This window comes from Microtus ochrogaster, unplaced genomic scaffold (genome assembly GCF_000317375.1).
Source record: "Microtus ochrogaster isolate Prairie Vole_2 unplaced genomic scaffold, MicOch1.0 UNK44, whole genome shotgun sequence".
NCBI lineage: Eukaryota > Metazoa > Chordata > Mammalia > Rodentia > Cricetidae > Microtus > Microtus ochrogaster.
The window spans coordinates 1,033,690-1,046,385 of record NW_004949142.1 but is presented as its reverse complement, the minus strand read 5'-3'; the positions used below and the strand labels follow the sequence as shown (position 1 = coordinate 1,046,385).

The window sequence follows — 12,696 nt, the reverse complement described above, 5'->3', positions numbered from 1 at the left end:
CTAGCTCTGTAGACCAGGCTGGTCTCGAACTCACAGAGATCCGCCTGCCTCTGCCTCCTGAGTGCTGGGATTAAAGGCGTGCGCCACCTCCGCCCGGCCCTATCACTCAATTCTTGTTACAACACTGTGAGGATGCCCTCTTGTCCTTAGTTTATAGATGAGGAGACTATAAAGGTTAAAGGATTTGTTAGACGTCCCTTGGCCAGGCAGACTAGGTCCCCGTGGAGAAGTAACTTGCACACCTCCCATCTTGTCCTCTTTCCTCACGCCGAGCAGCCTTTCAGGCTGGTGTGAGCTGGAGGGAGTCCAAAGAGAACACCAACAGAATAGACAGAAAGGCAGCACGAGGAAAGGAATGAATGCACCTTTGTTTGTGGGAAAACACAGCCACTGGCTGGCAGGGTGGTGGTCAGGAAACCTGACAGGACTGACCCAGAGAAGGCCGTCCTTGCTTGGGACGGGCCAACCCTGCCTAGTTCCCATCTGCATTCCAAATGTCTAGAGAAGTCTCTGGAACGAAACAAGTTCAATGAATGTGTGATGGACGAATGGAGTGAGTGGCAGGGAGCTGTTTTGAGCAGAGGAAGACTAGAGCTTGACCACATTATGCTGGCATAGGAGTGGTGGAAAAGGTTCCTGATTCCATCTGTGAATCAGAGGCTCAGTTACGGGCCGGTTAGATGACATGGGTGAGTCAAGACCAATGTAGGGTGATGAGGAGCGCTTGGGTTCATTTTTCCTCCTGGAGATGGGGTTCCAATAGCCTATATATTCCTTTTCTTTTTTGTTTGTTTGGTTTTTGAGACAGGGTTTCTCTGTGTAGCTCTGGCTGTCCTGGAACTCACTCTGTAGACCAGGCTGGCCTCAAACTCAGAGATCCACCTGCCTCTGCCTCCCGAGTGCTGAGATTAAAGGTGGGCACTAATGGTTTATCTTCCTATTTTAAGAGAAATTAGAATTCTAGATTTTTTTTAAATATTTATTTATTTATTTATTTATTTATTATGTACACAATATTCTGTCTGTGTGTATGACTGCAGGCCAGAAGAGGACACCAGATCTCATTACAGATGGTTGTGAGCCACCATGTGGTTGCTGGGAATTGAACTCAGGACCTTTGGAAGAGCAGGCAATGCTCTTAACCTCTGAGCCATCTCTCCAGCCCCCAGAATTCTAGATTTTTATTTGAGAAAAAAAATAGCTCAGGGGAAACACACTTGGAATATTTGCTAGGTGGCAGTGGCAGCAGTGGCGCACGTCTTTAATCCCAGCGCTCGGGAGGCAGAGGCGGGTGACTCTCTGAGTTTGAGGCCAGGCCAGCCTGGTCTACAGAGAGAGTTCTAGGACAAACAGCTGGGGCTATAAAATGAGATCCTACAAAAAAAAAAGAAAGATAGCAAACTCTGTGGCAGTGATGGCAGGATGAACTGGACTGGGAACTTTGGCATGAGTAAACACATCCAGATTCTATTACTTCAACGCCAACCAGTATGGTGGGAGCTGATCTGGTGTGTGGATTCATATGCACGTGTTAGCGTGTGTGTGTGTGTGTGTGTGTGTGTGTGTGTGTGTATGTGTATGTGTGTGTGTGTGTGTCACAAATGGAAATCTGAGGACAAACTCAGATGTTAGTCTTGCCTTCTACCGTGTTTGAGGCAGGATCTCTCAGGTGTTGCCACTGCATGTACCAGGCTAGCCATGGACTTCTGGGACCTTCCTGTCTCTGTCTACCATCTTACCACTGAAGCATTGGGATTATAGATGTAAGATACTAGGCCCAGCTTTTCCTGGGTTTCAGGGGTTCAAGCTCAGGTCCTCGTGCTTGCATAGCAGGTACCTTGCTCACTGACCCCCTCCTATGCAATACATTTTATCATCTTTTCAAACCTAATCTATTATTGAACATGTACATTTTTCTTTTCGTGTTTTGGACACAAGGTCTCTGTTTAACACAACTTTACCCTAAAGATCTTCCTGCGTTAGCCTTCAGAGTTCTGGAATTACAGGACTGTACCACGTTCTTGCCTTTTTCCTCCTGTTATAAATGATGCTGCAACACACTAATCTCCCACAGATGTTTCCTGCTCATGATGAGATGAGCCCATGGCGGGCTGAAAATACTGTAAGCCAAGCATGCATTAACTTTTGGGGATGGCCTAAAACAGGAGACACAACACTGGGGCCAAAAAGGCCACAGTCGCCTGCGGCAGATTTGCTGCCCTCACAGGAGGCACAACAACAAGGCCATTAAGAAGTTTGCCATTTGGAACATGGTAAGGGCCACTGCTACCAGGGCCATTTCTGAAGTGTCTTCGAGAGTCATGTGATTTGCAAATTCTCTGTGAAGCTGCGTGCACCGTTCCATTTGGAGCCTCAATTTCCCACAGCCTGGAAGGACTGAACCCCTGCTCCTGACTGAGATTTGCCGCCAAAGCCCATGTAAGGAGCTTGCTTCATCAGAAGGAAAGACAAGACATCTGAGAAAAACAAAATGCAAATTATACTTTGAGGAAATGCATCGAGCCGGGCGGTAGTGGGGTATATCTCTGTGAGTTCAAGGCCAGCCTGGTCTACAGAGTGCACACTTTAATCTCAGCTCTCCAGATGCAAAGGCAGGCAGCTAGCTATGAGTTTGAGACTAACCTAGTCTACAGAGCAAGTTCCAGGACAACCAGGGATATGCAAAGAAACCTGTCTCTAGAAAAAGAGAGAGAGAGAGAGAGAAAGGAAAGGAAGGAGGAGGGAGGGAGGGAGGGAGGGAGGAAGGGAGGGAGGGAGAAAAGAAGGAAGAGAAGAAAGAAAAGAGACGTATTGGATAATCCAGATTGGTGGTGAAAGCCTATAGTCTCAGCATTAGGGAGGCTGCAGCAGGAAAACAGAATTTGAGGTTAACTTGTGTTCCATATTTAGACCCCGTCTCAATAAATAAATAGGAATTAAGGAGATAGAAACACAAAGGAGAGCACTCTGCGTTCGCCTGTCACGGTGAGCATTGCAGGGTACCAGCGGTCATCCTCATGACTCCCTGTCATAAGCAGAGATAACATCATATCACAACCAGAAGAGGTCAAAATCCAAAGAGCATTACCTGGCTAGGCATGTTTGAGCACAACTTTAACCCCAGTTTTGGAGAGGCAGAGGCAGTAGATCTGTGAGTTTGAGGCCAGCTTGGTCTACATTGTGACTTCCAAACCAGCCAATGCTACTAAGGAGACCTTGCTTCAAACAGAAGGCACTTCCCACTGAGTGTGTGTCACTTTAACTCTATTGTGGAGCTGGACCGTTGACAGTCGAGGACATATCTGCTCGTGATCATTGTCTTTATGATAAGCAGAACTGTTTTTAATTGCCTAATCCAAGTTGCCCACAAGTTGCCAAACATCTGTGATCTGCCCCTCCCCACCACAGTGTTGGGGAGCGAGACAGGGACTTATAAATGGTCAACACAAACTCTATCCCAGAGCTACACCCCCAGCCTAGGAGGTGATTTTGTGATACTTGGATGCTAGGGTCCCACTGTACCTGGCATTTACTAGGTCGTCATTAGCCACTGACCCATTTCCCTGCCTGTGGCCTTACACTAAAAGGGGGGTGGAGGGGCATGACTGACGAGATGGCTTAGCCATAAGAACACGTGACACACAAGACTGATGACTTGAACTTGACTCCAGATCAATGGTGGGAGGAGAGAATTTCTTGGAAGTTATCCTGTGACTGCCACATGCTCACCATGGCAAATGTGCTCACACACACAGGCAGGCATACACACAGGCTGTGCGTGTGCACACACACAGGCAGGCACTCATACACACAAAACAACAGTAATGAAGATTATGTAGTGATTAAAAGATACATTATTGGCAGGGCTAGAGAGATGGCTCAGCAGTTAGAAGCACTTGCTGGCCAGACACCATTAATCCCAGAACTCAGGAGGCAGAGGTAGGAAGATTTCTATGAGTTTAAGGCTGGTCTTGTCTACAGAGCTATTTCTAGGACAGCCAGGGATACACAAAGGAACTTTGTCTTTTTTTTTTTTTTTTTTTTTTTTTTTTTTTCGAGACAGGGTTTCTCTGTGGCTTTGGAGCCTGTCCTGGAACTATCTCTGTAGACCAGGCTGGTCTCGAAAGAACTTTGTCTTGACAACACAAATGGACAAAGAAAAAGGCACCTGCTGCTCCTATGGAGAACTCAGATTTTGTTCCTAGCACCCATATGTTGATTCACAACCATCCTTAATTTCCCTGAGGAGAGCCAGCATCCTCTTCTAACCCCTGAAGGTACCAGTTATGCACATAGTGCGCACACACACATGCAGGTAAGACACGCACACAAATAAAGTAAGATAAATAAATCTTGGGCTGGAGACACATCTCAGCAGTCTTGTAGAGGACACTCCCAGCACTCATACGGTGACTCAACCATCTGTAACTCCAGATTCAGGTGATCCAATCCCCTCTGTCTCTCCTCCACAAGCAGCGGGCATGCAAATGGTACGTAGACAATACATGCAGCTAAGACACCCATATGTTAAAAAATAAAAGTAGGGGCTGGAGAGATGGCTCAGTGGTTAAGAGCATTGCCTGCTCTTCCAAAGGTCCTGAGTTCAATTCCCAGCAACCACATGGTGGCTCACAACCATCTGTAATGAGGTCTGGCACCCTCTTCTGGCCTGCAGATATACACACAGACAGAACATTGTATACATAATAAACAAATAAATATTTTAAAAAAAGAAAATATAATGGGCTGGAGAGGTGGCTCAGTAGTTATGAGCGCTAACTGTTCTTGCAGAGGATCTAAGTTTAGCGCCCAGGATTCAACGTGTATGGATGGGTGTTTTGCCTACATGCAGGGTCCAAGGAGGCCAGAGTGGGGAGCCAGATGCCCTAAACTGGAGTCACAGAGGGTTGTTAGCCTCCATGTGAGTGTGTTAGGAGTCCAATCCTGGTCCTCTAGTACTGGAATTAACCATTACCGTCTCTGTAGTGCAGTTCTCATGATTAAAAAAAAAATACACACGAGGACCGGTGGTGGTGGTGCATGCCTCTAATCCTAGCACCACATGGGAGGCAGAGGCAGGCAGATCTCTGTGAGTTCGAGGCCAGCCTGGTCTACAAGAGCTAGTTCCAGGACAGCTAGGGCTGTTACACAAAGAAGCCCTGTCTCAAAAAACCAAAACCAACCAACCAAACAAACAAATGAATAAATATACACACATTACATACACTCTGTCTTACTTTTAAAGACAGAGCCTCTCACTGGTCTGGAGCTGCCCAGTAGGCCAAGGTGGCTCATCGACAAACCCCAGGGGTGTGTCTGTCTCTTTCTCCCCACTGCTGGGATTATAAGCACACGTCAGTACACTCAATTTACCTGGGTTCTGAGACCCAAATTCCTTCTCGTGCTCACGAGATAAGCAGTTTACAGACCAGCTATCTCCCTATCCTTCCCTATAGGTGCCCTTGTGAAGATTAGTATCCCTACACAGTAAGCAAGGACATGGAGATTCGACTGTAAACCCTAGGAAGGCTAATGGTGGGTACAAGGACATAATCTGAAGAAACTAGGATTCGAAGCTAGGTTTGTTCCGGGAGCCTGTGGTTTTTCTTATGATACCCAAGAGGCAAATGAAAGCTTTCCAAGCAAAAAAACTAATGAGAACGGGAGTGGAAAAGCCAGGAGGACAAGCTGCACTGGATCCTTCCTTGGAGGTGGCTGCCCACTGTAGAATCTGTGCTTGCTCCTGCGACCTCACTGGCTGTTGGCAGACGGACTTTACAGCTCCACCTAGCTGCCCAGAGGTGTCCTGAGTCAGAGGGAGGAGACCACCTGTCCCAGAGAGGCCCAATAGGTCAATATGAAAATCTGAGGGGAGGCGTCTGGGGCTGGGAGATACCTCAGGACATTATTTCCCATTAGAGCAGGTACATAACACGTTGACTAACAACAAAGTATCTACCAAATTTGTAACATGTATCCACATAGAATTAAAACGTGTCCACACAGAAATAAAATTATGTATCCACACAGAATTATCAAGGTACAGACCTGCGGGTGTTGAGTCCTGGTCTTTGAGGCAGTATGTAAAATGACCAGCTCTGCAGCCTAAGGTGACCCCAGTTCTCAGCTCCCCTCCAGGCCTTCAGCAGGCGTGAGCTGAGCAGGTTCTCAGCCTAAAGCATTCTGTATTCCCCCTCACACACCCGCACCACTCCTGCTTCCTTACTTACACTCTGGAAAGTAGACATGGCTCACACCTGGTTGGCAAAAGCTGAGGCTTCAGAACAAGGCACAAGGTGGAGCGCCCTGGAGTACTAAACTCTTGTTTGGGCCTTAGAGCCCCCAGAAGCGTCGGAAACAAACTTCAGCCGTTCTGCTTGCAAACTTGCCTTCCACTTTCGTTTCTGTGAATTCCCTCCTCCCAGCACACAGCCCCACCCTCGGGAGGAGCCTTGCAAATCTTGTATGCTCTAGGGGGACACACAGGAAGTACTGACCCCAACTGATCTTCCCAGACAGTCAATTCTGGCATTAACTAGTTGGTAGGATTTCCCCCGACCCCTTTCTTATATTTTAAGACAGACAGGCTTTCAGTACGTAGGTCTAGCTGGCTTTGAACTCTGTGTTTGTTTCCAAACTGCTGATTATGGGGCTGGAGAGATGGCTCAGTGGTTAAGAGTACTGGCTGTTTGTTGTTCCAGAGAACCCAGCACCCACACGGCAGCTCAGGACTGTCTGGAACTCCAGTTCCAGAGGATCTGGCACCCTCACACAGACATCCATGCAGGCAAAACACCAGTGCACATGAAATAAAAAATGCTGAGATTATAAAGACATGTGATAGCGTATCCAGATTTTACTTTTTTTATTGTTTTTTTTTAATTTTATTTATTTATTATGTGTACAGTGCTCTGCCCACATGTATTTCTGCAGGCCAGAAGAGGGCACCAAATCTCATTACAGATGGTTGTGAGCCACCATGTGGATGCTGGGAATTGAACTCAGGACCTTTGGAAGAGCAGGCAGAGCTCTTAACCACTGAGCCATCTCCACAGCCCCAGATTTTACTTTTTTTTAAAACTGATTTTTAAAAATATTTATTATGTATACCATATTCTGTCTAAATGTATGCCTGCAGGCCAGAAGTAGGGCACCAGACCTCATTACAGATGGTTGTGAGCCACCATGTGGTTGCTGAGAATTGAACTCAGGACCTTTGGAAGGGCAGGCAATGCTCTTAATCGCTGAGCCATCTCTCCAGCCCCCAGATTTTACTTTTTAAAAAATATGTGAGCCGGGCGATGGTGGCGCATGCCTTTAATCCCAGCACTCGGGAGGTAGAAGCAGGAGGATCTCTGTGAGTTCAAGACCAGCCTGGTCTACAGAGCTAGTTCCAGGACAGGCTCCAAAGCCACAAACCCTGTCTCGAAAAAACAAAAAAACAACAAAAAAAAATTATGTGTAGGGGCTGGAGAGATGCCTCAGTGGTTAAGAGCACTGCCTGCTCTTCCAAAGGTCCTGAGTTCAATTCCCAGCAACCACATGGTGGCTCACAGCCATCTGTAATGAGGTCTGGTGTCCTCTTCTGGCCTGCAGACATACACACAGACAGAATATTGTATACGTAATAAATAAATATTTATTAAAAAATTATGTGTAGTGTTGTCTGGATGTCTGCCTACAGGCCAGAAGAGGAAACCAAATCTCATTATAGATGGCTGTGAGCTACCATGTGGCTGCTGAAAACTGAACTCAGGCCCTCTTGAAGAGTAGCCAGTGCTCTTAATCCCTGAAATGTCTCACCAGAAGAAATCCCCCCTCCCCCCCACAGGGGTTCTCTGTAGCTTTGGAACCTGTCCTTGTAGACCAGGCTGGCCTCGAACTCACAAAGATCTGCCTGCCTCTGCCTCCCAATTGCTGGGATTGAAGGCATGTGCCACCACCAGCCAGCTCCATTTTATTTTTATTTACAGTATATTGTTATTGTTTGCATTAGATGCAATAATAATGTAAGAGCATTAGATCCCCTGGAACAGGACTTACAGACAGGTGTGAGTTGCCGTGTGGGTGCTGGGAATTGAACCTAAGTCCTCTGGAAGAGCAGCCAGTACTCTTAACTGGTATCATGTGGGTCCTGGGGAATTAGTTGTCTTTGGCTTGGCTACAGCAGCCCTTCACCCACTAAACCCTTGCCACCAGCCCCCTATTTTTTTTTTTTTTTGACAGGGTTGGTTGTAGAGCACTGGTTGTCTGGGAACTCACTGTAGAGCAGGTGGTACTCTGCCTCACCCTGTTTTTGAGACGTGTGGGTCTGTGTTTGTAATGTAGGTGCTGGGAAAGGAACTCTAGTCCTAAGAGAACTGAGTTCACAACTGCTGGACCATCCACCCAGCTCCAGGACTTTTAATTGTTCCCAAGATGGCTAACACTGCCAGATGGAGGTGCACGCCTTGAATCCCAGCACTCCAGAAGCAGAGGCAGGCAGATTTCTGAGTTCAAGACCAGCCTGGTCTACAAGGAGCTAGTTCCAGGACAGGCTCCAAAGAGACCCGTCTTGAAAAATGAAAAAAAAAAAAAAAAAAAAAAAAACCAATACACTGGATCTGTGTTGAGATACCAGTTTTTTCTATTATCACTCTGGAACCAGGTCTCCCTTTTCGAGATGGTGTCACTATGTAACACTGACTGGCCTCAACCTCAGAACTACCTGCTCAAATACTATACATGTCTACATTCCTTGGGTGTGTACAGGGGGCCTACTGTTGCTCTGGCTGTTCCCAAACTCACTAAGCAGAACCCAGACAACTCCCCCCCCCCCCCGGATTAAAGGCAGCTACTACATCTACAGTTCACATTTCTGCTTCACTCTTCCTGTGGTGTAGTCAAGGTTACTACCAGGGTGAGGTTCCTAATGGCAGGCAGGCTGAGCCTCCTCCTTCAGTTCTGACAGATACAGAGCAGTTCTGCACCATATGAGAACTCAGGAGCAGCACCCGGGCAAAGGTTCAGTAAGTGCCACTTTCTTCAAGGAGGCTGTCAATCCGTCAGAGGGTCGCAAAGTTCAAGACTCACAGAAGCACATCCGTCTCATTTCCCTACCGCCCCTCTCTTCATGTCTCTTATCCCATGGTCTCCCTTTTGGATACCCATGCAGCAGGCAGACACAAGGTTTTGTTTTTTAAACTTTTAATGATGTAAACAAAAATATACCTAAAAGCGAAGCTTCTGGAAAAACCATTTGTTCTTCCCTGTCTTGTATCTAGAAATTAAAAAAAAAAAACATGAAAAAAATGGAACAGAAAAATTCTTTCACAGGAAACAGTAAGGCTGTTCAACAAACATAGGACCTACTTACCGTTCCTCAAATTTGACCTTGGCTTCCCGCCTTGCCTTGCGTTTTAGGGCTGGGTCCCTAAAGACATCCTTGTTGACAACAGTTTTGTCCAGGGGGATGTCCACAGAGTACCTGTGGCAATGGAGCAGAGGCAGGATTAGCTAGGGAACCTCTCATCCTAGTCCTTGAGGAATCCTGGGGGTGGTCAGGATCCAGCAGCCTCAGCGAGACAGCGAGGAGCATCCACTAGAGCTGTGCTTCTTCAGGCAATTCCTTGGAAACCCTCAGCTTAACAAGGCCACCCCCGTGGCCTCAAACACTGGGAAATGTCGCTTCAATGCCTGGAAACTCCTTGTAAGCAAGTCATCATTCTACCTTGTGAATACACCAGCTGGCGACCTCTCCCTCTGGATTTTCTTCAGCCAGGTGTGGCACACAGGCACACATCTGTAGACCTAGCACCCCAGGGGCTGAGGTGAGATCCTGGACTAGCCTGAGCTGAGCAAAGGAGGAAACCCTAAAGACAAAAGCTAAAGTAACGGAAACTGGCTCCTCAACCAACATTAACTATATAGCCCTGGCTGGCTTACAGCTTACAGCTCTCCCAGCCTCGGCGTAAGTGCTAGGATCATAACCACTACCACCATAGCTGCAAAGAAATTATTTATGGGGTGCACCTAGAAAGATGGTTCAGTGTTTAAGAGCACTGACTGCTTATTCCAGAGAACCTAGGTTCAATTCTCACTACCTACTTGATGCACACACAAAACATCTAACATGCACAAAAAGATTATAATAGTAATAATAAACTTCACTCTACACCCTGGCCAGCCTAAAACTTAAAGAGACCTGCCTGCCCACCTCCTAAGTGCTGGAATAAAAGTGTAAGGTGTGCAACACAACCTCAGTTTAAAGTGTGGAAAGATTTCTAACTATGTACATCTGTGCACACGTGAGTTCAGAAAAAGATGCCTGAATCTCCTACAGCTGGACAGGCAGCATTGAACCATGTAACGTGGATGGGTTCTCGAGACTAAACCCAGCTTGCTTGGCAAGAATAAGCACCCTTAATAACTAAGTCATCGCTCCAGTGTGGTTCAGAACAAACACTTCTGTGGAGTCTTACCCGCCCACCAAGAGCTGGCACTAAGCTGCCTCACAGCCCAAAGGTGGAAAACCAAAACCACAAAACACTCACACCTGTAACTCAGAACACAGGATCCCAGACCGGAGGACACCCCTTTGCTAACAAAAAACCATTCCACCTGATCTACAGAGCTAGTTTCAGGACAGCCAGGGCTACACTGTGTTTTGAAAAGACCCCCCCCAAGGTCCCAAGAGACAAAAAGACAAATTATAAAATAAAGTCACTCCCCTCCCCGGGGCAATGGCACCGAGGTGGAACCCAGGGTCTTGCTTCTGCTCGGCAGTGCACGGTTGTACAAGCTTAGCATTCTCAGGACCAAGGGAAGAGGATCCAAAGGCAGGCGAGGAAATGAAAATCCACCTTTGCATTTTTTTTTTGGAAGACGCACCTTGTGGGCATCAGGTGGTTGTAGTTATAAACCTTCACAAAGGACTTGATCTTGGATCTCTTAGCGACTTTCTTCTTGCCCATGGCAGCCGTCACTTTTCGGGGATAGCGGTCAATTCCAGCCACCAGGGCATGGCTGTAAGGGCGGTCTGAGGTGCCATCATCAATGTTCTAAGTGAGGGGAAACAAAAACAATAAAGTTAAAAATCACATTACTGCTTGGGGGGGCCCCATCTTAGTTCCTTAAACGCACACCCTCCACACTTCTAGACGACTGTAAAGGATAACCACAATCACTCAAAGCTAAGCTCAGTCAAAAAGCCAACAGGACAGTAACTGAGTTAGTCAGCGTTTATTCCCATTGCAAATCTTGGAAAAGTTTCTGATAGGCAGGTTTAAAGTTGCATCAAAATCTGGGAGCAGTTCGAGGCCAGCCTGGTCTACAAAGTGAGTTCCGGGACAACCAGAGCTACCGAGAAACCATGTCTCAAAATAAAACCGTTCAAGGTGATGCTAGGTGCCATCTATCAATTTGTCCACGAGGCTAATGAAAGTTAGAACCGAGACTCCAACGCTAGCAGCCTGGACCCAGAGATCAGTCTCTGACAAGTGGCAGGAGCCGAAGCTAGTGTCCTCACCAGCACAAGTTTAAAATACACCCAGGGGATGTTCCAAGTGGAAGCAGTCTCTCCCAGGCCACAGCATCTCAGCGGCGGCACTGACTAGCCTTACCAAGAGTTCCACACGCCTGTGAGATGTTCAATACACGACGGCCTCAATTAAGTAGCTTCTGACCTACGATGCATTTCCCACCCGCAGCTCCGCCGCCGAGCCCAGCGGCTGTCGCTAGGCAGTGGGATTTTTTTAAGTCCTGATCCCGCCCGCATGCAATCCAAGACCCCTGCGGATCTGATACCTTCACGATGACGGCTTTGCGTCCCGAGTAGCGTCCAGCCAGGACGAGCACCACTTTCCCGGGTTTCATGAACTTGCCCATTTCTGCAGAGAAGAAAGACAAGGAGCCGCTCAGAGAGTTCTAAAGCGGAAGGGCCCCGGGAGCGGCTTTCCGTGTGCAGACCCCGGGTCGTAGGCCCGCGACTGGAGATCGCTCGCCGCCGGCTAAGCCACCACGCCGCCCGCAGGTCCTGCTCGAGCGACGGCGACTCTCCACGAAGCCGCCAGAGGCTCAGAGTCGGAACGCACCCAGCCACCCGACCCAGGGGCCGCGATGGCGGCGGATTGCAAGACCCTCTCCAGGCCTCCACTCACCGACAGCGAGCAGCCGGTTCCCAGCAGAAAGGAAAGGAGGCCACTTCCGCCAACCTTTCACCCTGCTGAGCGGTGGCCTCACTTCCGGTCCCGCCTTTCAGGCTCCCCTAAGCCTCTCGGTTGGTGGTCAAAGTAGCTGGCGGAAGGAGCCCGTCGAGGTCGCATCCGGCAGCACGTTCTTTTGAATCAAGCTTTATTAGCAGCACCAACATCAGACAGGAACAGAGTTCAGTGTCGCGCACGGAGGGAGGGACAAAGAGGACACGTGAGTCTGTACTCGCTCTGCTCCGTCGCTTTCTTCGTTGTAGTCCCTTGCTCTACCACTAGGAGGGGGACACAGCCTGAAATTTACTGTTTTTGCCACGGAAGACAGAGCCAGGTTTTTTTTTTGTTTGTTTTTTTTTGGTTTTTTTTTCGAGACAGGGTTTCTCTGTGGTTTTGGAGCCTGTCCTGGAACTAGCTCTGTAGACCAGGCTGGTCTAGAACTCACAGAGATCCACCTGCCTCTGCCTCCCGAGTGCTGGGATTAAAGGCGTGCGCCACCACCGCCCGGCACAGA

General features: G+C 48.1%; 2 protein-coding genes across 2 annotated transcripts in view; both read right to left on the bottom strand.

The window, feature by feature from the left end:
• Ifi35 (interferon induced protein 35) overlaps nt 1–6,408 on the bottom strand; it is a 10,029-nt gene extending 3,621 nt beyond the window's left edge. The window contains exon 1 of the mRNA XM_005369067.1: nt 6,231–6,408. Coding sequence (XP_005369124.1) covers nt 6,231–6,248 — 18 coding nt within the window. The 5' untranslated portion in view covers nt 6,249–6,408. The remainder of the gene's footprint in view (nt 1–6,230) is intronic.
• Nucleotides 6,409–9,169: 2,761 nt separating this feature from the next.
• Nucleotides 9,170–12,225, bottom strand: Rpl27 (ribosomal protein L27). The gene is made up of 5 exons (XM_005369066.2): nt 12,138–12,225; nt 11,785–11,867; nt 10,870–11,039; nt 9,356–9,466; nt 9,170–9,259 (listed from the first exon to the last, which is right to left on the bottom strand). Exons 2-5 carry the CDS (start codon nt 11,863–11,865, stop codon nt 9,211–9,213), a joined length of 411 nt encoding a protein of 136 aa, XP_005369123.1. The 5' UTR covers nt 11,866–11,867; nt 12,138–12,225; the 3' UTR covers nt 9,170–9,210.
• Nucleotides 12,226–12,696: the final 471 nt, after the last annotated feature.